Source organism: Thalassophryne amazonica, chromosome 14, assembly GCF_902500255.1.
Source record: "Thalassophryne amazonica chromosome 14, fThaAma1.1, whole genome shotgun sequence".
Taxonomy (NCBI): Eukaryota; Metazoa; Chordata; class Actinopteri; order Batrachoidiformes; family Batrachoididae; genus Thalassophryne; species Thalassophryne amazonica.
Genome location: NC_047116.1, coordinates 99167748 through 99195476, shown reverse-complemented (window position 1 = coordinate 99195476; position 27729 = coordinate 99167748). Strand labels below are relative to the sequence as shown.

Here is a 27729-nt window from a genome sequence, read left to right as displayed (position 1 = left end):
AGGGAGAATGATGTTGAGGATGGAGCCACCAGGCAAGAGGAGAAGAGGGAGGCCAAAGAGGAGGTTTATGGATGTGCTGAGGGGGACATGTGGGTGGTTGGTGTGACAGAGGAAGATACAGAGGACGGAGTGAGATGGAGACAACTGATCCGCTGTGTCGCCCCCTAATGGGAGCAACTGAAAGACAAAGGAAGACTTAGAAAGGTTTGAGAAATGAGGGCAGGCTTACAGAAACAGGTGTGGTCATGACTGTGGCACTGTGGTCCTTCAGCTCAGTAGCTTTTTCCAGCAGCAAGTCTTGATGGTCCACAGATGAAACCAGCATCCCACTGACCTTTGTTTCCAAATGAGAACTCTCACTCTGAACAAAAACAAGTAATCACTTGTACAAATATTCATGAGGAAGCGTAGACAAATCCACAAAGGAGCCGAGACCACTCACTGAATACTGTCCACTGAGATCATCAGGGACACCCAGGTCCTGGAAGCTTGGGAGAATGATTGGCGTATTCTGCTTCACCTGGCTCAGTATTTGTCTGTCAACAAAACACAACCTGATCAAACTCTGCAGTCAGTGACTTCTCAGAAATGCAACTCAAATTATAATATTCGTGATCACCTACAAACCCCTTGTGTTCTGAAGCAGAACAGTGGACCATCAAACACTCTCAAGTGCTGAATTATACAAGAAAAATCTGCTGTTGAGGACTTCTTGTTTCACAGTAGTGGTCTCGTGTTCAGGGTTCCTATTGGGCCTTCATGGTTACATAGCGGCCATAGGGCACATAAGGCCCCCACCATATTTAACACCAACGGATGATCCCCTACTTGATCCATTACCCAGGTGTCATGACATGGCCAGGGGCTTGGATTTTGACAGTTGGCTACATATACCTTTTTCCTGTGTTGCTTGCAGCTTTTATAGGATCTTATAATGGACTTTATTTTGCTCTCTTATATGGTTTTGGTAATGGTAAATGGACTGCATTGATATCAGGCTTTTCCATCTGCAACACACGCTCAAAGCGCTTTACACATCAAGGCCCCAATGTCAGGCTGCTGCCATGCAAGATACTCACTACACACTGGGAGCAACTACGGGATTAAGGACCTTGCCCAAGAGCCCTTAGTGATATTTCCGGTGAGGCTGGGATTTGAACTGAGGATCCTCTGGTCTGAAGCCCAACACTTTAACCACTGGACCATCACCTCCCCAAATTTCAGCAGGTAACCCTTTGATCATGTTTATTCAATTTGTACAGACTGGAGATTGCTCCAATACTCTTGGCTGTGATGCTGGCTCTGTTTGTATTATTTTATTACTTAATTGCTTAAATGAGATTCTGTGGAGACTTTCAAGTCCAGACTTAAGACGCACTTATTTTCCCTTTCGTATGGCGGGCATACTGGCATAGTATAGTTCTACGTAGCGGTGCACCGATCAGGATTTTTTTAGGCCGATCACCGATCACCGAAATTTTGATCTGCCGATACTGATCAAGTATATATTTGGATCATGCCCAAAATAAGACTATAGGTCTAATGTATAGTACTATTTTTGCATTAAAACTTAATGATGAAAACAAAAAAACATGCATTCAAATAAAGACACTAGAATAAACTGAAAACCTTAGTTTTATTACACTGACTTTGTTCTACCAGCAAGCTTTTTTTTTTCCATGTTTCTTGTTGCTCAGGTTACAGCCTACAGAGAATACACTGAGAATGTAAAATACAGCCCTCATTCTATGTGGTTAAAATTGTCTCAATATTTGTAAATGCACACAGGGTGATCTACAAATAATCATTGATTTGCAAATGTGTTCAGATATCCACAAATGCAAATTTCATATTTGTAATGTGTAAACTGGTCTTTGCAAATAATGTATTTGCAAGTATAAAACTTAATTTGTAAAAAAAAAAAAAATTACATTTGTAAAACTGGAAATTGTATTTGTGAATTGAGTTTCAGCATTTGTGGATCACCAATTACATGCATTCATCGCTTTCCTCTGTGACATAATTTTGAGATATTCTTTTTGCGAAATCCACAGATCCACAAACAAATCAATCAATCAATCAATTTTTTTTTTTCGAACTTAGTTGTCAATTCCAGTATCATGGCAGTTCACAATATAAGCAAATCAAATGAACAAAGCTTCTTTGTACTCTCTGTACCTCTACACTCATATGAAAAAATAAACACAATCAAACCTACTGATACACAAATACACACACACACATCCATCCACTAGATGGCAGTGTGGTTCCATTCATTACACAGCAGTCTATTTAGATCTCTCAGAGCAATTTGACTCATTTTGACTTCTGATATGAGCTGGACGGACATGGACTACATTAGATGATGACGACTGCTCTCCTTGTCCGTCACAGAGGAAAGCGTGTCATAACATGACCAAGCGCTCCCTGCACTACTGCCTGCACTGTTGTGATCGGTCCTTTTGATCGGCGCATTTTGCTGATCACCAATCAAACCGATCAAGGCGTGATCGGTCGATAATGATCGGTGCACCTATAGTTCTACGCTTTTCACTCTTAATTCATTTTATTAGTAAACGGAGCGTGCCACAGCCTCAACTTTACCTAAATTCTGGGTCTTTCAGTGAAGCTCAGGGCTAGTGCATGGGTTAAAGCAATAAATTTTCATCTGACTGAAATTTTTTCCTGGCAAAAATCAATCCCAGCAATTCCCTAAAATGTGGCGTAGTGGGGCACACACTCTTTTTTCCTCAATGAATACAATAAACACATTATACAGCATACAAATCTATTATAAATAGCCTTTAAGGAGAGAGACAAAGCATAAAAAGAATGCAAAACTTGAACATAAAGGTACATAAAAGTGTGGTGGGGTGGGGTGTAGTCTTGATTCTGGGGGGTCTGGGGGTGCTCCCTCAGAACATTTTTTAAAGACCAAGTCAAATTTTGTGTATTCTGCTGAATTTTAACAGGTATGAAGCCCTCTGAAACAAATAAAACTCACTTCAATCTGTGAAGTAAAAACACAGTATTATTTTTTTAAAAGAGCAAGTTTCTGTGTAGGCTCTCAGTTGTCCAGGTGGTTTCCATAGTGGAGAAGCTTGAATCTTCGACTGGACTGGGTTAGTTGACGTGAGGACATTTCGCTTCAAAGCGCACAAGCTTCCTCAGCTAAAATTCTTGCTTTGGTAGTATGACTTCTGTCTTGACTCTTGTAGAGAAGAATAAAACAGAAGCCAACAAAAGCTGGAGTTTTTAACCTAACCAGACCCCTCCTACCGAGAGGCCGACTGCTACAGGCTAGTGACTAAACAATAGCTCTAATTAGCACCTATTGTGCTCTAGTTAGCACCCTCCTAATGACAGGACAGCTGTCCCTCCTAATGATGGGACGGAAGCCTTACCTGATGGCTCCCTTGACGACTCTCCTGATGACGTGAATGACTCATTACCATGAACAAAAGACTGAAACTGCTTTGACAATTCACAAAACGAATACACAGGAAATCCTGTTGGTGAACAGGACAGGAGGGTCTCCAGCACAAATACCACACCCATCTCTGGATGGAGCTTCACCTTAAACAGAGAGGAAAAAACAGAATCAGGCATCAGAAAGACAAGAAATACAGTATAATTTGTCAGCATTAAACACGAAAAACAGAAGAAATACTAAGGTGATTGCTGGCCACTAGCCTATGGGTTAAAGTTCTCCGTTACCACGACGGATTTCCATCATTTGGAAAATTTAACCACACATACGCATGCACGTGGTGTCATCCGTGTTTTGGGGCCGAAATATGATAGTCTCACTGTCAAAGCAACATCCCATTCTGCGCTAATCAAAGCAGCAATGTCTGCGTGGACGGTGCCGCACTGAGGGGGAAGGGACTGTGTGAATTTTCCTTCCTCTCCGCTCTGTTTACTGCTTGCCATGAGCCACGGTCCTTCTCCTCTCTTTCTTCGTGAGAACATTGGCAGACCTTCCCCAAGTAGAGTGGGGTGTGGCTTTGCTTGGACCAATGAAACATTGATCTGACTCACTGCGTCGTGGGTTTGTTGTACTATTTTGCCTTATCTTAATTTTCCCCCGCTAAAACCCTAAAGAGCATATGTCTGTGAGTAATATTTACCTTTTTTGTTAAACCGACCTGTTATGGTCTTCTAAAACAGTTGATAGATGTATTTTATAAATTAAAAACGGGACCGACGCTAATACGTTAGCATGTCTATGGCGTTTTCAATGTTAGTTAGCATTAAGCTGTTTGCATCTCAGCACAGTTTGTGTGCATTTCTTTTCTGTATAATAAATAATTAATGGCTTAGCGTTTGTTGTCGTAAAAGTCAAATGTATTACGAACTGTAATGTTTTTTATTTATTTTTATTTATATATTAATAATACCAACAACAACAAAAGTAAATAACTAATATTGCTACAATACAATTTTAAGGAAACAGACAAAAAGTACCTGAAAACAACAGAAAAGGTAAAACCAACTAACAATGAACATAAATAAATAAATATAGAAATAAATAACTGTTTCCTGTGAACACCTAGTGACTCCACTTCATCCCTGTTTTATTTAAGTTTAATGACAATTTGTTTCGGTCAAACCACATCTAAGCTGCATTTTTATACAAGAAAAAAAAATAAAATGCACTAAACTGCGCATTTGTGTCTTTTTTCATGAAAATAACTTATTAAAGATCACATATTACACTTTAGTCAGGCCTTTAAAATACTTTTGTGAACTCTTGCTGTAATATGTTGTCAGTGGTTGAGATAGTTGTTGTAGGCATGTAAAAATGCTCATAATCAGGTGAAATCTGATGGAAATCAAACACTACTCCAGGTATGTTTTTGACGAGAATATAACATCATAACTTTATTACAAGCTCAAACATTGGTGTTGCGTGATGAAGTCCTTTTAATAATAACTCACTTCACGAAATAATGGCAAAACTCACGTGTAAGTAAAACTCATGTAAGTAAAAAAACAAACAAAACAAAAAAATTAATCGATTACTAAAATAATTGTTAGTTGCAGCCCTAGTTTGTTTTAGGAGAGTATTTTACAGATTAAATGTGAATAAGCCAGTTTTGAGTTTCTCAGTGTGCATGCGTTTTCAAAACGGGTGACAGTGTTACTTTGTGCACAGCAGAACAATGTTGTCAATTGCTTTAGGCCCTAATTTTGTATTTTATTGACTGTACAGTCAGCGACACAGCACCCATTTGGTGCATTCACCAGATGAGAACAGATCAAAATACAACCCCTGGCCACAATTATGGAATCACCGGCCTCGGAGGATGTTCATTCAGTTGTTTACTTTTGTAGAAAAAAAGCAGATCACAGACATGACACAAAACTAAAGTCATTTCAAATGGCAACTTTCTGGCTTTAAGAAACACTATAAGAAATCAGGAAAAAAAATTGTGGCAGTCAGTAACGGTTACTTTTTTAGACCAAGCAGAGGGGAAAAAAATATGGAATCACTTAATTCTGAGGAAAAAATTATGGAATCATGAAAAACAAAAGAACGCTCCAACACATCACTAGTATTTTGTTGCACCACCTCTGGCTTTTATAACAGCTTGCAGTCTCTGAGGCATGGACTTAATGAGTGACAAACAGTACTCTTCATCAATCTGGCTCCAACTTTCTCTGATTGCTGTTGCCAGATCAGCTTTGCAGGTTGGAGCCTTGTCATGGACCATTTTCTTCAACTTCCACCAAAGATTTTCAATTGGATTAAGATCCGGACTATTTGCAGGCCATGACAAAATTATACTGTATTTCTTGTCTTTCTGATGCCTGATTCTGTTTTTTCTCTCTGTTTAAGGTGAAGCTCCATCCAGAGATGGGTGTGGTATTTGTGTTGGAGACCCTCCTGTCCTGTGCACCAACAGCATTTCCTGTATATTCGTTTTGTGAATTGTTCTGTAATTTATGTCTGTAGCATGGACCAAACAGAGATTTACGCCTTTGAGTCTGGTCTGTTTGAGGTTTCTTCATCAGAGGGACTTTTTCCTTACCACTGCTGCTCTGGGAGTTAGTAAGGTTAGACCTTAAATGTGTGAAGCACCTTGAGGCAACTCTGTTGTGATTTGGTGCTATATAAATGAAAATAAAAAATAAAAACAATGTTCATGTTGTATCTATTGGCTTTTTATTCTATTTAATATTAATGGCCACTATAACTGCTGAGACTTGAGTACTTAATTTAGTTCGTTCATGTTTTATATGGTTAGAAAGACAAAGAACCTTTGATCCTTGACTTAACGCCTTCCCTCTATGACAGATGCAATGGATATAAAGTAATTCAATGTGCATAGCATGCAGAAAAGGAAAATGCATGGTATTCAATTGTACATCCTATTTCAGTATCAAAATTCATTGAATGAAGACTGTCAAATGACAAGGGGACTGATGACCACGGGCATAGAACTTGACACAACCCACCGATAGTAACTTAAACCAATACTGCTGAGGAATCATGGCTGCAAGCAACTGAAAATTTTTTGACGGAACATTTTCCGTGAGTAGATGGACTGTGCGGCAAAGCCGCGGAGTCATCTAGGGGGGTCTGGGGGCATGCCCCCCCGGAAATTTTGAAAAAAAAAATGGTGCAATTTGGTGCATTCTGAGTGCAATTTGGACAGTTTTCCTTTGCCTAAAACAGTGCTTTTTGACTCATCATACTGCAAAAAATGACTAAAGTGTATTAATTTCATCACAATTTATTTACTATTTTGTATGACAGTATGTGTCCGTAATAAGTTACCATTCACAAATGGAAAGACAGTCTGCAATAATTTAACTGATTTTAACTAAGTTCTGCTTTCATTCTACACAATTAATCAAATCCTAAGTGTGTCTTACAAAATAAATAAATTATTCGAACCTTTATGCTATTACCTGGTAAAATAAATAATACACTTAAAGACACTAAAAGACATGACAAGTACTGCCAATGAAAAGTCTTTTTCCCCGTTGTTGAAGCTTATCTCTTCTTCTGCCATGTAGGGCAAATGAAGTTCCTTCAAGTGGCATCCCACTTCCTTGGTCATAAACTCCCACACTTCTGGCAAGTACTGGTCATCAACCCTGTAAATCTTCACCTCTCTCCAAAGACTTGGTGTGCGGATGGATGGCATGTGGCCGTAGACCTTCTCCACATTGAGTAGGTCCACGATACCTACATACTTCAGCACCTGAACCTGCAGTTCTACTGGCAGCAAGTCCATGGCTGTTATTAGATAAAATAAATGGAAGTCTATGGTGGCATTCTGCATTCATGTTATCTGTGTGGCACTGCTGAGTTTTCTTTTTTAATGTTTTATTTAATTTGGAGATCACTTTTTGGGGGAAATTGTAAATATATTTAGGTATTGTAAATTAACTGCAGTTGTATTTACTGTCAATTAAGAAACCACTGAAGATATGTGCACTGGGGTGGGATTTTTACTTCTTCCCACTCCCTTTCGAACTTTCTTGTCCTTTTTTGATTTGCTTCTTTTTTGATCTTGTTTATTTTTTCATATGAGTGTAGAGGTACAGAGAGTACAAAGAAGCTTTGTTCATTTGATTTGCTTATATTGTGAACTGCCATGATACTTGAATTGACAACTAAGTTCGAAATAAAAAAAAATTGATTGATTGAACCACCAGACAAACAGAATTTTAAATAGTCTTGTGAAATACTGTCACCACAATCCAGCACTTTCAAATGCCACAAGTTTTAATATAAATGATAAAAATCATAACCAATGAACACTTTTACAGTATTAGCATTTTATTTTACTTCAAAATATTTTATTTTACAAAATATATCTTGTCATTTTTGAATCGATTACAGAGTAAAAACTTAATAAATCAGTTGCAAGTATTAAAAGAAGTTTATGTAGAAAGCAATTTAGCCAGAAGGTAGAGAGGGGGAAGTGTTGACTTTTTAAGTACTTGAAAGACACTGGACTCATCGAGAGGATTTAGTACTGCTATAATGGACTGATGCAGCAGGTGGCAGCAGTGCGATGTCATTAAATGCCGTAGAAGAAGAGAGGGGTAAGTTAGATTTCATCACCGGGACACACGTTTGGAGAGGAGCGCATTTTATGTCAAAATAAAGCTATAAAGTGTAAAAACGGAAGGAAATCAATTGTAAGGCCTGAAAGGAGTTTCTGTAGGAAGTATTTTAGCAGTAAAGTCCAGTGAGAGGAGGAAGTGTTGCCTTTTTAAATACTTGAAAGACACGGGACTGAATGAGAGGATTTAGGGTTTCTTTAACGGCCTGATACAGTAGGTGGCAGCAGTCGAACAATAAGGATGCCGGCTGCCATTAAACGCCATAGAAGAAGAGAGGGGTGAGTCTGATTTTCTCATAGGGACACCCGGTTTGATAGGAGAGCGTTTCGTGTCGAAATAAAGCCATAAAATCTATATTTTTTTAAGTTAGCGGTTTTATACGACGATACAAACGGAACATGGAAAAAAAAAATGGACGGAAATCCATAAACGGAGGTTTTGTTCACATGCTTACCTTCAGAAAGCAATGAGCGCGGTGACAGAGTCGCTGCCCAGAACACCACTGCGCACACACGACCGCTTCCTGTAATGGCGGCTTCCGTATGGAATACATTTTAAAGCAAATTCCGTCCTTCTCTCCCGTTTTGTGTCGAAATGAAGCAATAAAATATTTTTTTCAGTTAGCGATTATAAATGACGGAATAAACGGAACCAGATAATAAAAATTGACGGACATCCGTATACAGACGGAGATTTTGCAGCCATGAGGAATGGAGGGATTTTAAGGGGCACCCATGATGAAAACAGTCTGGGCTGTCTAAGTTCTTCGCTGGAAATCATCACATTTGCTTTGGACAGACACATAAAAACCAGGCCTAGAGTAGTTTTACATCATCCGTTAGCACGCAAACATTTTTGGAGTTGATAGCTGAATTGTATTCTTAAGAGCAATATTTTACAAGGCGCTCTGTCACAAAGCAATGACCTGTAGATGAAAGGACTAAAGTCAGCGTTTGTGTCACGGCACATGTTCTGCACCAGATGTGGATACAGATCCTTAGTGTGAGAACTAAATATGTCCTCTGACTTTGTGTGGACACTGCTGACTTTGAGACCCATTTGTTACTGACCTTAGAAAAAGAAAGATATTTACCTGAGCCCATATGGATAAATAAGGCTGATGGAGTTGGCAAAAGTGGCGTTCCAAAACTGAGTGACTGAAGTGTGAAAATGTTTGTTCTTGTGAAGAAACAAAACACAGAGCAGAGGGGAAAGCAACTCCAGAAGGTCATCACTGTAAGCAAACGTTGAACATGTCTGCAGGCACCCAAATATGTCACAGAGAAGCTTCTCCAGCTGCAGAGCAAAAAGCAAACAAAGACTCTCAGACTGGGACTGCTCACAACAAATGACAGAGCCATGCTTGAGAAAACTGACCTTAGTCTGAAGCTGTGGAGTAAACTTGGGCAGCTCACTAGCTGCTTGTTTGTAGAATACACTCAGAGGCTGGATTAGACAATTTAGAGTTTCCTTAATGGCTTCAGCAAGCGCTAGGTTGATGAACAGGGCAGATATGATGGAGGCCAGGGTCACTCCAGTAGTGGAAGATGAAGATTCAGGGTCCTCCACAGCCAGATAAACCTCCAGACACTGGACCAGTAGGGAATGGAATGTGAACAGGTTCCCCAAGATTTTGTTCTTCTTACGCATCCAGTTCACAGGTGTGTGAGGAGCTGGAAGAAAGTACAGTTAGGTACAGCCACAAAGCAGGAACCGGTGTGTTTTCTGGAAGCTTCCTTACACTTGAGCTTTTGCTTGAACTGAGCTGTGTATGGAGAGAAGTCCACGCACTCCACCATGACTTGGAGGATTGTGACAACAGCGCCAAGTGTCGAAGGCATCTGGAGGATCACATAACAGCAGTTTAGTGATTTCAACAAAACAACAAAGAAAGGCATCAGAGGGACAACGCACAAACAACACTGCACTGTTGGAGGATGACAAGGAGCTACACCACGAGTATTCACACACAAGCGTGTATGGGAGGCAGGGTCCAGCAATTTGTGGAATTTAACCAAATTGTAATTTACACTAATGCGATGAGCAAAGTACAAAGGCTGTGATTTTTTTTTTTGCGCATATACTTAAGAGATGTTGGGTGATGACGTAATCAAGCTGCACTGTTATTTTATGGCCTACAACTCAAAAAAATGTAGAGAAAAAAAAAGATCTTAAAATATTATATTTCATTTCAAATCACTATTTCTGCAGTATAAGTAGGATGAAATAGGTCAGTCTGGTTCAGTGCAAACAACCACAATCATGGGGAAGACTGCTGACATGACAGTTGTCAAGTAGCCACTCAGTGATGTCCTCTGCAAGGAGGTTAAGCCACAGAAGGCCTTTCCTGAAGGGCTGGCTATTCACAGAGTGCTGGATCAAAGCTTATTGATGGAAAGTTGACTGGAATGGAAATGTGTGGAAGGAGAAGGTTCAAGGTTCAAGTTCTACTTCATTCCTCCTGACCGCCAGAGGGCGGTGCTTTAGCACCTGGATAACTACATGTGCGCAGCACAGAGGTTGAGAATATATACCAACAAAGTCACACCATTGGATGTGACCTGGGTGACGTCACTGGTTGTCTTTATATACCAGACGCACCCAGCGCTCGCTTCTTTTCTACATTCTTGCATTCTTAGAGGTTGAGAACGCATTTAGCTGCGATTGCCACTCTCACTTGTAGCCTCGCAACCCATCTTCGGTTGGAGCTACGTGTACTGCACACGTCCTCCAAAGGCTGCGAGACACGGCTTCACCGTTTTTTGTATTCTTTGACGCCTGTCGTGAGTACACCTTCCTAAACGCCGGGTGTGCGCCTTTGCTGCTGCCCTGCTGGGTATTTTCCTCTGTGCACATTAGCTGTGTTGTTTCGATGAAAGCTGGCTATTTGTTTAGTTGTGTCACTAACCCCGTTAACTACGTGGTAGTGTGTGTATCAGAACCAGTATAGTGTACTGTGTTGGGCTTGCCGTGAGTGTTTTCCACTCCTTGAAGTACTTCGTCTGCACTGCCGCCATTTGCTAAGTTTAACAGCTTCGCTTGCTCTAAGTGACTTAGCACTTGGGCTGTGAGTTTTTCGGCTGTGTACATCGTGTTATTACTGTGGCTGTGAGTGTTTCACGCTCCGGGCCTTGTATTAGCTTTTACACTGTGAGTGTTTCACGCTCCATGACTCGTGCCGAGTCTGCGGCTGAAGCGCTTCACGCTCCGTGCCTCGTGTCAAGTCGACGGCTGTGAGTGCTTCACGCTCCGTGCCTCGTGTTACTATTTACACTGCGTGTGATTCACGCTTTGTCTTTCTATCTGTAACCATCAGGGCTTGTGTTAGCCATCTGCACGCAGTTCACAATGTTGACAGGGCCTTTGTTGCATGGCTGTAGTACCTGTTTGGCTCCCTTGAGCCCAGATGAAGGACATATGTTTTGCCCCTTGTGTCTTGGGATCGGACACCTGAGGGAAGCCCTGACTGGCGATGCCTGCCTTAATTGTGCAAGCATGCCACTGGCAGAGAGATGTACTAGACTTGTGGCCTTGGAAAGTGGAATATCTAGTGCGACTTTGGCCTCCAGCCCCAGGAAGGAACCAAAGCGCCGTAAACGCCCACATGCAGGAGCCCCTTCTGCTAAGAAGGTTACTTATGACCATGCTTTGGCTGAAAAGGTCGAAACATTGACTTCTGAGTTTGCTCAGATTAAGTCCTTGCTTCTGAATCTACAGCCTAGGGATGCACTGACAGTTCCTGTTGTCCTTAATGAGGCTGATCAGACCAATGTAGTTACTCAGCAGGAGGAAGATGTCGTGTCTATTGCTGCAACTGATTCCTTGTACATGACAAGTGATATAAACTATGTGGAGGATGAGGATGAGAGGGGTCTTTCTCCAAGCCATTCATTAGTGGGCTCTCATACCTCTGAGGCAGAGTCCATGCCGCAAACCGGACCTGGACTATCCTTTGTCAAGCAAGCTGTTCAGTTGGCTTTATCCAGGCTTGGGGTCGACAATCCCCCTGCGGAAACCACCGCTTCAAGTGCCTTTTTCAAAGTCACTCAGAAGCCTGAGTTCAACATTCCAGTTTCACAACCATATATCGAGGAGCTCCACCGATGTTGGGCGGACCCCAAATCATTGACCCATCTTTCACAGGACTGCAGAGCCCTTAGCTCTATGTGTGATTCAGCGCAGTATGGTCTGAACCATATGCCCGCCGTTGACAGCATTATTGCGAACCTGGTTGTGGCTCCAGCTGATGCTGCTCGGCCGGATGCCCGCTGCCCACGTCCTCAGTGTAGGGTCACTGATGACCTCCTGACCAAAAGCTATGACATAGCTGCTCGCATCGGTCGCCTAGGCAACTCACTGTCCCATTTAGCCCTTGCCCTCTCAAAGTCTTTGAGGGAGGCAGAGGTTGATGATGCTACGCAAAGTCTTAGTGATGCCTCACTCCAAACCTTTGCTTATATGTCCAGAGAGCTTGGCAGACTGATGTCAGCCCTTACCATCACTAGACGTCAGGTGTGGCTTGCGCAGTCCCCCCTGTCCGAATCCTGCAGAGGCACACTCCATTCACTGCCGGTTCTTCCAGGCCAAGTATTTGGACCTGCGGCCCAACAAACTTTGGAGCGTGCTGTTGAGGCTAGTAAATCTCAGCAACAGTTTGTTGACCCACACTGGTCTTCCAGACCTCAGCCAGTCAGACGTGCTACAGCTTTTCACTCTACAGCCAGGCTTCCGCCGACTCCCAGAGCTGCACGTGCTTTTGCAGTTGAGGGCCAGCTCTCCCAGCAGCCTGCCTTTCGTGAGCCTACGGGCAGACCCCCAAGAACTGAACGGTTTTGCAGAGCTTCCAGTAATCGCGCCCAGAGGTCCTCAGGGATGCGAGGCAGAGGTGGTCGGGTCTGACTGCCAATGTTTGGCCCCCAACCGTTTTTCACGAAATCAACTCAGCCACTGGGAGGCTCAAGTTCAAGACCCATGGGTCATTTCAACCTTGTTCGAAGGGTACAGAATTCAGTTCAGATGTCATCCTCCAAAGTTCAATGGGGTGAGGATGACTGTTGTTTCCAACTCGGTGCAGTCTGCTGCCCTACAACGGGAGATTTTGGAACTCCTGGAGAAGGGGGCCATAGAGCCAGTTCACAGTTCAGACCAGCTCAGGGGGTTCTATTCAATTTACTTCCTTGTTCCAAATAAGGATGGCGGCTTTTGTCCTATCCTCGATCTCCGACATCTGAATCATTATATCAAAGTGCTGCAGTTTCACATGCTCCGCACAGTAGACGTCCTTCAAACTATCACACCAGGAGACTGGTTCACAAGTGTCGACTTAAAAGACGCCTATTTCCATGTGCCAGTGGTGCCTCATCACAGGCAGTTTCTCCACTTTGCTTTCGAAGGTCAGGCATACCAGTTCAGGGTGCTTCCTTTCAGCCTCTCTCTTGCCCCTCGTACATTTACCAGATGTATGGCTGCAGCACTAGCCCCACTGCAAGCTCTTGGATTAAGAATTCTACCCTACTTAGACGATTGGCTTGTCTGCGCTCCGACTCAGTAGCAGGTGCACAACGACACAGCTCTTCTACTGAACCATGTCTCTCATTTAGGACTCACAGTGAACTTTGCAAAGAGTTCTCTTGTTCCCAGTCAACAAACGACCTTCATCGGCATTGCCATCAACTCCCTGACTATGACTGCATCGCCATCCCCGCAGAGAGTGGACGATGTAATTCGTCTCGTCTCACACATTCAATGGGCTGTGACGCTGCCTTTTGGTTTGCTGCTCCGGTTGATGGGCAAATTGACTGCAATGTCGCTAGTGGTACCTTTGGGACTTCTGTTCTTATGTCCCCTACAGATTTGGATCAACAACCTAGGCCTCAACTCAAAGTTGCATCAGCACAGGCTTGTACGACTCTCCAACCAGTGCCTTCTGCACCTCAAACCCTGGGGGAACGTGGACTTCATCTGCAAGGGTGTCTCTCTAGGCTCTGTTCCTTCTCGCCGAGAGGTGGTTGTTACAGATGCATCACTCAAAGGTTGGGGGGCCGTGTGGAATCACAGGATGGTGAGGGGTGTCTGGAGTCCCCAGGAGAGACTCCAACACATAAACGTGCTGGAGCTTCGCGCTGTGTGACTGGCTCTCAAGCATTTCCTCCCGGCCCTGAGAGGAAGACATGTTCTTGTCCGGTCGGACAACACGTCAACAATCTATCACATAAACCATCAGGGGAGCACCAGGTCCAATCACTCATTGGCAGAAACTCAGAAGCTTCTCTTATGGACGTTGCCTCACCTTCAGAGTGTCAGAGCAGTTCATCTGCCCGGTGTACAGAACAGCGCAGCGGATTTACTCTCCAGACAGAAACCACCACCGGGAGAGTGGAGACTGAACCCGATTGTGGTCCAAATGATCTGGCAGAAATATGGCGCAGCGGGTGCAGCGGAAGTGGACCTTTTCGCTTCAAGCACCTCGACACATTGCCCACGATGGTACTCCCTCTTGGAACCAGACAGCCCGCTGGGGCAGGATGCATTGGCTCACCCGTGGCCGGACTGCCTCCTTTATGCCTTCCCTCCTCTCCCGCTGCTGATGTTGACACTGCACAGGATAGATCAGAGCAGCCACAGGGTGCTGCTGGTTGCTCCATTCTGGCCTGGGAGGATTTGGTTTCCCATGATTTACAAACTCCTCGAGGGAGAACCTTGGGCTCTCCCGGAGAGGAAGGATTTGTTGTCACAGCTACAGGGGAGGATTTGGCACCCTCACCCAGAACGCCTTCAACTGTATGTGTGGCCGTTGAGGGGCCAGACTCCTTGTTAAGTTCTTGTGACCAGGCTGTTGTTCAGACTATCCTTAATTCTACCAGGGCTTTGTATGACAACAGATGGAAGCTGTTTGCGCGGTGGTGTGAGAAACAAAAGTTAGACCCGGAGCATTGCCCTGTGCCTATTCTCAAATATTTACAAGAACTGCTGGAGAAAGGACTTTCTGTCGCTACCTTGAAGGTTTATGTTGCTGCAATCTCTGCCCGGCACGTCTACATTGATGGCCGGTCAGTGGGTTCACACCTCTTAGTGTGTCGTTTTTTGAAAGGTGCTCTACCTTTGCGGCCTCCAAGGCTTGCACGCATACCTTTGTGGGACCTTCCTCTAGTCCTGGAGGGTTTAAGCTTATCCCCTTTCGAACCAGTTGAAAGTGCTGATCTTAAATGGGTGTCAGTGAAGACTGCCTTTCTACTTGCACTGTCTTTGGCTAAGCGGGTGGGAGAGCTCCATGCCCTATCAGTCGCTGGGGACTGTTTGCGATGGAATTCTGACGGCTCTGGGGTTACGCTGTGGCCTAATCCGTCCTTTTTACCCAAGAGAATTTCAACTTTTCATGTTAACCAGCCAGTTTCCTTGGCTGTGTATGTCCCGCATTCTGATCCAGGATTATCTGTTTCAGGTTCCGTGTCCTGTCCGAATGTTGACTACCAGGATCCGGAAAACGGATGCCCTGTTTGTGTGTTACGGTGATCACAAAAGAGGCTGTGCTGTCTCAAAGCAGCGACTCTCGCATTGGGTCGTGGATGCCATTTTACAAGTATACAGATCCAGAGGTCTTCAGCCTCCTAAGGTTACGTGCCATTCCACCAGAGGGGTGTCCACCTCCTGGGCTGCACTGAGAGGTGTCCCTTTGAGTGATATTTGTGCTGCTGCTACGTGGGCTTCGTCCTGTACCTTCGCCCGCTATTACAGACTGAATGTGGCCGCTCCTCCTGCGGTGACTTCGGTGGTGTTGTCTGCCTCCACTCCCCACTGCTGATGCGAGGTGAGGGTGACTCTTCGTGACCTTGTTGGTATTAAGTCATCCAGGTGCTAAAGCACCGCCCTCTGGCGGTCAGGAGGAATGAAATAGAACGAGAGTTACGAATGTAACTACGGTTCTATGAATTCCGGATGACCGCCAGAGTTGCTTGTCACTCAGAGTCTTGCGAGTTAATTCCGAAAAGAAGCGAGTGCTGGGTGCGTCTGGTATATAAAGACAACCAGTGATGTCACCCAGGTCACATTCAATGGTGTGACTTTGTTGGTATATGTTCTCGACCTCTGTGCTGCGCACATGTAGTTATCCAGGTGCTAAAGCACCGCCCTCTGGCGGTCATCCGGAATTCATAGAACCGTAGTTACATTCGTAACTCTCGGTTACTTTATTTGTACCAAAAGGTAAATTTGGTTTGGCAGTGAGTCACTACATTCATAACAAGCACACAAACACATATATACCGATAAAAAATACAATAAATATAATAGAAATAATAAAAATACAATGAGCAGTGCAAGTACAGGCCGAAAGCATGGCACCCAGAAGAAAGTCACAATGTGCCTGCCATCTCTATGCAAAGTGGCAAATTAATTAATTAAATATACATTCAAAGTCATCTGTTAAGAGCACTGATAGCAGCAGGAATAAAAGTGCTCTTGTAGCGCTTAGTTCTGCTGGAAGGAGCTTTATACCTCCGTCCTGAAGGGAGCAGTTCAAACTGATCAAAAAGAGGATGTGAGGCGTCCTTTAGAACTGCCTCAGCCAATCTCTGGACCTGCCTCATGTACAGAGAGGCTGGATACAGCTGAGACTCTCCTCCAATGAGTTTGCTCGCCCATTTTACAATCTGATTCAGACTGTTTTTGTTTTTAACTGACAAATTTCCAAACCATGACACCAGACAAAGATAAAACAGATTCAATATAACAACGATAAAACATAGTTAACAGTGATTTGTCAATGTGAAAGGATGCCAGTTTTCTTAGACAGAAAAAGCGCTGGTGTCCTCTTTTACACACCACTTCACAATTAGACTCAAAGGTGAGTTTGTCATCAATGACAGTACCCAGATATTTATAGGTGCTCACAGTTTCTACAGCCTGACCTTTTAGGAGAGCTGCTCCATGTTTGTGGGCACCCTTCCTAAATTCAATGACCATATCTTTACTCTTCAATACATTCACCTGTAGAAAAGACTTCTCACACCAGTCCAAGAAATCATGGTAAAAAATGGTAAATGGACTGCATTTATATAGCGCTTTTCCATCTGCATCAGACGCTCAAAACGCTTTACAGTTATGCCTCACATTCACCCCGATGTCAGGGTGCTGCCATACAAGGCGCTCACTACACACCGGGAGCAATAGCAATTTTTGGTGGCAGGGACAACAACAGCGTCTTTCCACACTTTTGGCACAGTTTGCATTTCCAGAGACGTATTAAAGATAAATTGGAAAATAGGACTCAGCTCTTTAGCACAATTTTTTAAGAGGTGACTGCAAACATCATCAGGGCCCTGACTTTCTGGTTTGAGGGCACAAAAGGAGTTTTCTACCTCTTTTTGGGAAATAAAAAAGTGCTGGCTGTCTTTCACTTTATGCTTTATTGCCTCAATCTCTGAACTGTGATCAAAGATATGAAACCTAGTGTAAAAACTATTCAGAGCATTTGCAAATTCAACATCTGTCTGAAAGTCCTTCAACAAGGTGATGGATCTGGACTTGGGCTCCTGAAGCCCAGCTATCGTTTTCATACACGACCAAGCAGATCCAAGATTTTTATTTGCCATCTTTTCCTCTATTTTCCATGCATAATTTCTCTTGGCCTTTTCCAGTACAATTTTCACTTCTTTAGTAGCATTGTGTAGTTCCATGATTGACCCAGATCTATGAGCCTCTCTCTTAGATTGTAAACTGATTCTCACAGACTTTGTGACCCAGGGTTTGTTGTTAGGATATATTTTTACTTTTTTGGAAGGAATCAACATACCCTACAATACACCACATAAGAACAGATCACATCCGCCAGTTCATCCAGGTTATCACCAGGTGCACAAAATAGTGATCCCCAGATCCGAGAGGAGGCAGGGACACAGACTTATAGGCCTCCTTAACCGACCCGTAACAAAGATCAATAGTTTTATCCCACCTGGTAGGGCAGGTAACGTACTGATACATATTAGGGAGAGTCTTATCCAAGGACACATGATTGAAGTCACCAAGCAAGAGGATTGGAGCGTCAGGTGAGTGAGACATTAGTTTCTGCACCACATCAAAGATGACAGAACAGGCAGAGTTGGCATTAGCTCTCGGATGTATGTAAACCACAGTAATGAAGAGCTGTGGAAATTCATGGGGCAGATAAAAGGGGTGAAGTGACACCAAAAGAAGTTCTATGTCTAGCGTGCAGACACGTTCTCTAACAGTTACACACTTAAGGTTACAGTATCGCTCATTGACGTACAGACACACGCCACCCCCCTGGGATTTCCCCGTCACCTCTGCATCTCGGTCCAGCCGGAGAGGAGCTCCAAAGCCGTCAATCCTCAGGTCAGCATTCCTGTCCCGATCCGTAAGCCACGTCTCAGTTAGCGCGATGATGCCACAGATGCTGTAATCCTTTATAGAGCGAGCATTGCTCTGTAATTCGTTCACTTTGTTCCGTATAGACTGTGAATTACCCAAAATAATAGGAGGCGGCAGAACTCGGCCAAGTCCCCATTTCTTCAGATGCAGACGCATGCCTCCTCTTTTTCCTCACTTTCGTTTCCCCCCTTTGCTTCCCACCGCACCGGGTTTTACAGAGCCAGGTCGTAGTACCATCCTGGGAGTGAGCTACGCAACCTCAGGTACTCCAAAGCGCACTCTAAAGTTAAGCTGGAGCAATTCATTTCTGCTGTACTGCAGTCGGTAGGAACCAACTTTTCCTTGCAGTACAGCAACAGCCAGACAAAAGAGTCCAAATACTTAATCGTATAGGGTCCATTTTAGCTGCACTTTGCACTGCGCACTGTATAAGCACTTAAGCAATAAAATAAGACTTTGAAAACGCTAGACTTTAAAAACGCTAAAAATGCTGCAAACTTTTCACTCACTGCCGAGTCGCAGCGTACGCGTGCGCCACCGAAAGTCCACCTTCCCTGCTTTGAAGATGCACAACCAACAGGGATAAACAGCAGCCTTTCGAAGACTGTCGAACAAAGCCAATTCAAGAACTTGGAGCTTCACAAGGAGTGCACTGAGACAGGAATCAGAGCATCAAGACCCACCACGCACAGACATGCCCAGGAAATGGACTACACATTGCATTCACAGTGTAAAGCCACTCCTAAACCAGAGACTATGTCAGAAGAGTCTTGTCTGGGTTGAAGAGATAAAGAACTAGACGGCTGCTCAGTGGTCCAAGTAAATTTTGCATTTCACTGTAAATCAATGTCCCAGATTCTGGAGGAAGAGTGGAGAGGCATTAAGTTAAGTATGAAGTCTCCACAGTCAGTGATGATTTGGGGTGCCATGGTCTCTGCTGGTTTTGGTCCACTGTATTTTATCAAATCCAAAGTCAATGCAGCCATCTACCAAGAGATTTTACAGCACTTCATGCTTCCATCATAATGGCACAGCTCCTGGCATTTGCACCATCACATATGAGATGCTGAAGGTGCCCAGATGATCCCGTGGCTCACCCAGAACATAAACCATGTGTGGATCCTGAAGAAGCTACCAGATGACTGGAGACGGGGTATCATCTTACCATTCTGGAAAAGGAACGGTGACCAGCTTGTCTGCAGTAGCAGACCCCGGTAAGCAGGCTGGAGATGCCAGAGAGGGGTTCACTGCACCAGTCATCATGCTCCCCTCCATCCCTGGCAAGCTGTTCACCTGCATCCTACTTACCAGAGCCATCCCAGCTATCAGAAGTCGACGCCACCAACAACAAGCAGACTTCATGCCCATCCGATCTGCTACTAAACCACATCTCTGCTCTTCACCACTGAGAATGCTGAGAGCTGACCAGAGTAAATGGCAAATCTGAGTAAACAGTAGGATCCGCCAAAGCTATGTGGCCGCACCTGACCTATTCAACTGCGCCATCAGCTAGCTAATGACGGATGGCACTGAACGCACCCCTGGAGTTTCCTTCAAGACTAAAATCAGGCAGACCTCAAGTATGCCAATGACACCAACCTACTTGATGATAAACTGGATCGACTTCAAGATGCCCTTACCGTGTTTGATGAAGAGGACAAGAAGTTCAACCTTTGCATTAACTGGTCCAAGAGTGAGCTCATGCACATCAGAGAAGGACCTGATATTGCACCTCTCATTTTCAACCAAGTCACGGCAAATTTCGTCTCTAGTTTTAAATACCGGGTACAACAACCTCAGAGACAGCTGACCTAAAACCAGAGACTGGCCGAAGATGTGCCCAGGTCTCAGCAGTCATGCAATCATTATGGAGACCTCTGTGGCACCAACGCCACATCTCACAAAGGGTGAAACTTCCCATTTACAAATCCTCTGTTGTACCAGTTCTCCTGTCCACCTCTGAGACCTGGCTGTTGAATAACACACTTGTAGCCCGTGTTGGCGGCTTCAATAGCAAAGCTCTAAGGATGATCGCTGGCATCTGTTGGTACGACCACACGGCTAACAAAGCACTCAGAGAGTGGACCAAACAACCCCTCACCTCACGCTTTGCAGCAATGGGACAAGCTCAATGGTACAGCCACATCTTGCCTCTCCCCCCATACAACTCACCAGAGCCATCATAGGCTTCGAAACCCAGGTAAGCGGGCTGGAGATGTCAGAGAGGGGTTTACTGCACCAGTTGGTTGCAAGTCATCTCCCGAGATCTGGAAAAATGCATCGCAATTTTGCACGAGGCCCAGCAACTGGCACAGGAATGAGCAGGGTGGAGAAGTCTGGTAGCGACGGTTGACTCAAAGCACTCAGTGCATGAGGATTGAGTGAGTCATGCTTCCATCTACTATCGACTTTTATGGAGATGCCGATTTCCTTTTACAGGAGGACATGGTACCTGCCCAAAATGCAAAAACTACTAGGAACTGGTTTAATGATGACAGTATTACCGGATTTGATTGGACTCAATGGACAATACCTCATAAATTTGCAATGGAGTATTTTCAAGGGGAAGATGATTAGATTAGACAGAACTTTATTAATTAATCCCTTGAGAAGTCTCACTCAGGGAAATTGAGGTTCCAGATAAAGAATCCAGATGAGCTGATGGCCGCTATCAAAGCAACGTGGACTCCCAGAACACCTCAGCTGGTCCACAGGCTGATTGCCTCCATGCCACTCCGCACTGACACAGGCATTCACTCAAAAGGAACCACAAATGACATCCGGATATGATGGCAAGACAAGCAGCAGTATAATTTGTGAGCTCCCAGAAAGGTCTCATTTTTTCCCCCATTTCAGAGAAAATTCGATACTTTTTGTTAATATTGTATGGAGAAACATAAATTAACAAAGGCTAAGAACACAGTAAGTCCAAAAAACAAGAACAACAAAGAAATTGCAAAAGAAGAATCTGAAGTTTTTAGTGCAGATAAAGCTAACCTTGCACTCCAACATTCATGCTATCCATGCCAAATTAAAGGGTTAGGGTTAGTGAGCTGTGACACAAGGTGATATGAAGGGGAAAAAAAAAATATTTGTGAGGCAATCAAACAAAACATGAAAGAAGAGCTTGGAAACCTCAAACAAGTTAACCAAAAGTGGAATGAGACTGGGATGGAGTTAAAAAAAAAAAAAAAAAAAAAAAAAAAAGACACCAGGATAGATGAAGTGTAGAAATGAGTGGCAGAGACAGAAGAGAAGAATGTTAACATGAAAGACGTGCTTCTTCAAACCATACAGCAACAAAAGTACATCCAGTCCAAGTTAAAAGCCTTAGAAGCAACCTTCATATCTTTGAAATCCACAAAGGAGAAGAAGGGGACAATGCACGTAACTTTGTGGAGATGTTAATCAAGTCAGAGATTGCTCTTCCAGAAAGTGAGCTGAAGATACGTCACAGATCACTCGGACAAAAACCTCCACCACAAGCCACACCAAGATCCATGATCACTTGCTTCCTCATATACAGAACCACAAAATTTGTATTGAATACTGCATGGAGAAAAAAGAGGTACTCCTGAAGTGGAAAAGAGTTTAATTCAACCATGACTATCCAGCAGAAATTTATGAGGAAAAGAAAGGAATATGCACTGCTGAGAATGGTGTTAAAATGAAAAAGACTCAGATTGCAGACACTGGCATTCATAAAATTTTGTGTGCTTTATGAAGATGGACCTGAAACATAAAGCAATGCAGGAGAGGTGGCTAAGGACATGTGAAAGAGGGGGATTCTGTCCACAGGTGAGGAGACCAATGAGGATGCAACATCAGAGAGTGTACCCCAGACAGATGTAGCTGTGACACTCCATGAGACGCTGGGGTAGAACCCCTGAGAGGTCCAAGGGTCCACAAGACGTCGGAATCGGACCAAAGATGTCAAACGATCAGGAGAAAAGCTCCAGAGATTTCAACATTCAATTACACACAAGAACATGACCTGAAATATAGTATTTAATTACAAAATAAATTAAAAAATAAATAAGCGATTTGTTAGATCCATACACTTCACAGATTTTATAAACTGAAACTCATTTGTAGGTTTCAATATAGTGGTTTATGGTTGACTATTGCTCGAATATTACTCTTGTTCCTTTAATTGAGGTTAAAGGCATATCATCTCAGGCAGGAGTATATCTATCCCTAAATTTAAACAATGAAATTAAAAACACAGCATGGAGACTTAGCACTAGCTTGTTAAATGAACCCAACTGCAAAACTTATTGAAAAGGAATTTTACGACTATCTAGAATACAATGATAATGATGAAGTATCTCCAAATACTGTATGGGAAGCAGCCAAAGCAGTAATTAGTGGAAAACTTATAAGATGGACTTCAATTAAGAAAAATGAAACACAGAAACAATTAAGAGATTACATGAACTAAAAAAACAAACCAAACAAAACTTAGAAATTAAACACATGGAACTTCGTGACCCCCAACTATTAGATCAGATAAAAGTGATGAAATGAAACTTAAATGAGATGCATGATAATCAAAAGGGGATGAAGACCAAATTTACTAAGCAAAGATATTATGATAATGGGGTAAGAGCTAAAAAATTTATTAGCTTGGAGGATAAAAAGGCAAGATCAAGCCTATATGGTAGAGTGGTCAGATGGAAGCCACTCCTTAGTAAAAGGCACATGGCAGCCCACCTGGAGTTTGCCAAAAGCCACCTGAAGGACTCTCAGACCAGGAGAGTCCTTCAGAGAACAAAATTCTCTGGTCTGTTGAGACAAAGATTAAACTCTTTGATTTGAATGCCAAGTGTCATGTTTGGAGTAAACCACACACCATCCCTACCAGTCGCAGTTTTTGGTACGGGCAAACCGGGCAGCTGCCTGGGACAGCATTTTGTCATGACACATGGGGGGCGGCAGCGGCAAGAGCACTTAAAAAAAAAAAAATTGCGCCACAAAGTGATTATCACATCACTGTGTGGTGGTGAACTGGCAAACTGACACTCCCTAAGGGGGCCCTTGCTTGCTGAGGTGCACAGAACAGAAGCAGTGTGAGAGGTTTGGCAGTTGTCTCCTGTGTTGTCTCAGGGGACAGGCGCCGTCCTCCTCATGTGCTCTGCTCAACTTTGGTTCTAGACGGAGCATCCTGCTCCCCGTTTCCCCGCCGCTCCACTCAGTGGGATCTACTGTCCGGCTCCACAGTGTATCCTTTCTGGCAGAGCAAAGTCCACTTAGGACGCAACAGAACCAGAACTCTGCACCACATTCTCTGCAGATCATCCAGCCAGCACCAAAATGACAGGAAGAACGAGGCGGGCAGGCAGTTTATGAAATAAAAGGTGTCTGAAAGCAGACAGGGTATAAGAATGGGTTTGAATCTCACCAGAGAGGACAAACTGCCTACTTGTGGGAAAAACGTTTGCAGGAAGGACAGCCTGCTTATTTGTAAGGAGGCTTTAGAACTTGAGCTGCGTTCACATTACTAAGTGAAGTGACTTGACCTTTTTATTGTGTGCCTGCATGTGATGCAGTGTATGCTTTAACAAATTACAAGATATATGTAATGAATGCAGCAGCGGTGGCGTGATTAGTGCACTGAGTTTCAGTGCGGAAGGTTCCTGGTTCTAACCCCACCCCTGACACATTTCTCCATCCATATGAAATAAGAAAGAAATGTGTGTGTGTCATTTAATTTTGACAATACTTTTGGCCTTCTGAATGATGAATTCTGGCCTTGAATCAATTATGGGTGAGACGTCCAGTATGAACCGGAACCGGCGTTTGTTTACATGTTAACCGTTCACGCTAATCCAATTTCTATAAGGCTTAGAGACATAAATCATATGGGAACAGCAGCTGTCACAGCTCAAATGAGACAACATTACAATCCTGTTGTCTACAAATGTAGAGATGGGAGGACGACATGAATAAGTGGGCAAAGATAACATACAGTAGCATTTTTAGCTCCTTCACTTCAGACGGGGAGGCAACGAACAATCTTTAAAGCTCTGAGGTGCATCAGGACCTGCGCAGTAATAAGGTCGGTCCCGTTCTACTAGAAGAGGTCTTGGGACCCAACTTATTTACCTTAAGGCAGATGCAGAAGCCAGGAGAAGCCTGGGTTTTAGTTTCAGCATCAGGTGAAATAAAACATCAAGCTGTTCATGCAAAGCAGGTCCAGGAAGATCTCCAGGTGGGTAACTTTTGTTAATTATAATGTATGAACTAATGTGACAGAATACATCTGAGTCCTCATTAAAATAAACTCAGACTTTTTTACATTTTATTTTACATCCCTCCAGGTCCATTTGACAGTGTCTGCAGCTGGTTATCTGGACATTATATGAGCACCTGGAGTTGGACATTTCATTTGACAAACTCTTTACAGACATACACATGAAACACCTTCAGAATTTCTACTTTTCACATATGCTTTCAATACAACCCCTGGCAAAAATTATGGAATCACCGGCCTCGGAGGATGTTCATTCAGTTGTTTAATTTTGTAGAAAAAAAGCAGATCACAGACATGACACAAAACTAAAGTCATTTCAAATGGCATCTTTCTGGCTTTAAGAAACACTGTAAGAAATCAGGAAAAAAATTGTGGCAGTCAGTAACGGTTACTTTTTTTAGACCAAGCAGAGGGGAAAAAAAATATGGACTCACTCAATTCTGAGGAAAAAATGATGGAATCATGAAAAATAAAAGAATGCTCCAACACATCACTAGTATTTTGTTGCACCACCTCTGGCTTTTATAACAGCTTGCAGTCTCTGAGGCATGGACTTAATGAGTGACAAATAGTACTCTTCATCAATCTGGCTCCAACTTTCTCTGATTGCTGTTGCCAGATCAGCTTTGCAGGTTGGAACCTTGTCATGGACCATTTTCTTCAATTTCCACCAAAGATTTTCAATTGGATTAAGATCCGGACTATTTGCAGGCCATGACATTGACCCTATGTGTCTTTTTGCAAGGAATGTTTTCACAGTTTTGCTCTATGGCAAGATGCATTATCATCTTGAAAAATTATTTCATCATCCCAAACATCCTTTCAATTGATGGGATAAGAAAAGTGTCCAAAATATCAATGTAAACTTGTGCATTTATTGATGATGTAATGACAGCCATCTCCCGAGTGCCTTTACCTGACATGCAGCCCCATATCATCAATGACTGTGGAAATTTACATGTTCTCTTCAGGCAGTCATCATTATAAATCTCATTGGAACGGCACCAAACAAAAGTTCCAGCATCATCACCTTGCCCAATGCAGATTCAAGATTCATCACTGAATATGACTTTCATGCAGTCATCCACAGTCCACAATTGCTTTTCCTTATCCCATTGTAACCTTGTTTTTTTCTGTTTAGGTGTTAATGATGGCTTTCGTTTAGCTTTTCTGTATGTAAATCCCATTTCCTTTAGGCAGTTTCTTACAGTTTGGTCACAGACGTTGACTCCAGTTTCCTCCCATTCGTTCCTCATTTGTTTTGCTGTGCATTTTCTATTTTTGAGACATATTGCTTTAAGTTTTGTCTTGACGCTGTGATGTCTTCCTTGGTCTAACAGTATGTTCGCCTTTAACAACCTTCCCATGTTGTTTGTATTTGGTCCAGAGTTTAGACACAGCCGACTGTGAACAACCAACATCTTTTGCAACATTGCATGATGATTTACCCTCTTTTAAGAGTTTGATAATCCTCTCCTTTGTTTCAATTGACATCTCTCGTGTTGGAGCCATGATTCATGTCAGTCCACTTGGTGCAACAGCTCTCCAAGGTGTGATCACTCCCTTTTAGATGCAGACTAATGAGCAGATCTGATTTGATGCAGGTGTTAGTTTTGGGGATGAAACCTTACAGGGCGATTCCATAATTTATTCCTCAGATTTGAGTGATTCCATATTTTTTTCCCCTCTGCTTGGTCTAAAAAAGTAACCGTTACTGACTGCCACAATTTTTTTTCTTGATTTCTTATAGTGTTTCTTAAAGCCAGAAAGTTGCCATTTGAAATGACTTTGGTTTTGTGTCATGTCTGTGATATGCTTTTTTTCTACAAAATTAAACAACTGAATGAACATCCTCCGAGGCCGGTGATTCCATAATTTTTGCCAGGGGTTGTATTAATGGATGAATTTGTTGCAGTCATCACTTAACAGATGTGTTAAAGGCAACAAAACAGCACTGTGTGAAAGAAAATGCTATGGGAGCTGAACCCCGTTTAGAAAAAAAAAAAAAAGAAAACAGTACAGGAAACGAAAACCACTAGCAACCAATGGCTCACTTCTATTTCTGGTGTCTCACAGGAAGTTGCACCCATAATCGCTTCTACAGTAGCGCCCCCAGGAATAAGGTGGATACTGATGTCGGAATGTTCCATGACGCACACCAAAATATCCTCAGATCACTTAATGTTACAAACTGGATTTAACCTAGCTGCTTTGAGTGCTGATAAAAACAAGTCCTTTATATCTACCTGGGACAAACATGGGAATGCCTGATGGAATGTTCCATTATTGCTTATCACGCTGACAAACAAGTTTGTCACAAAGCTATGATATGACACATGCTGCTTGAACAAACAAGGTGATCACGTCACCTGCTTACCATGCTGATGCACCAGGTTGCAGCCAATCACATAGTCCCACTGATACACAATGGTACGGCAAGACGGCCCACCCGGGTGCAGTTAATTTCATGAATAAGAACAGCTCAGCCCTAAGATGGGGGCTCTTCTGTTGCAACGGTGCATGTGACGCTTGCTCCTGGAAGACCCTAGCGCTGTTTTAGTTAAGTCAGGAGAGGTGATGGTGTAGTGGTTAAGCATTGGGCTTAAGACCAGAGGATCCTTGGTTCAAATCCCAGCCTGGCCGGAAAATCACTAAGGGCCCTTGGGCAAGGTCCTTAATTCTCTAGTTGCTCACGGTGTGTAGTGAGTACCTTGTATGTCAGCAGCCTGACATTAGGGTGAATGTGAGGCATTGATGTGTAAAGCACTTTGCGTGTCTGATGCAGATGTAAAAGTGCTATATAAATGCAGTCCATTTACCATTTAACTCTGTTCTCAGTGCAGGCATCTACCTCAATACAACATCGGTTATTTGAAGTCCATCTCCTGTCAGTTATTGAGTTCGTTCACCACAGAAGGTACCGGGTGGGGTTCAGGCAGACAAATTAAACCCTAAACCTTAAATGAGGCCTGCCCACCAGCATATACATTTAGTCACGTCCCTCA

At 43.2% G+C, this 27729-nt stretch overlaps 1 protein-coding gene across 1 annotated transcript in view; it reads right to left on the bottom strand.

Moving 5' to 3' along the window:
* rif1 (replication timing regulatory factor 1) overlaps positions 1-27729 on the bottom strand; it is a 246301-nt gene that overhangs the window by 42075 nt on the left and 176497 nt on the right. The window contains exons 21-25 of the mRNA XM_034185865.1: positions 9827-9926; positions 9463-9758; positions 9179-9381; positions 443-536; positions 230-361 (exon numbers count right to left, since the gene is read on the bottom strand). Of these exons, the coding sequence (XP_034041756.1) occupies positions 230-361; positions 443-536; positions 9179-9381; positions 9463-9758; positions 9827-9926 (825 nt within the window). The remainder of the gene's footprint in view (positions 1-229; positions 362-442; positions 537-9178; positions 9382-9462; positions 9759-9826; positions 9927-27729) is intronic.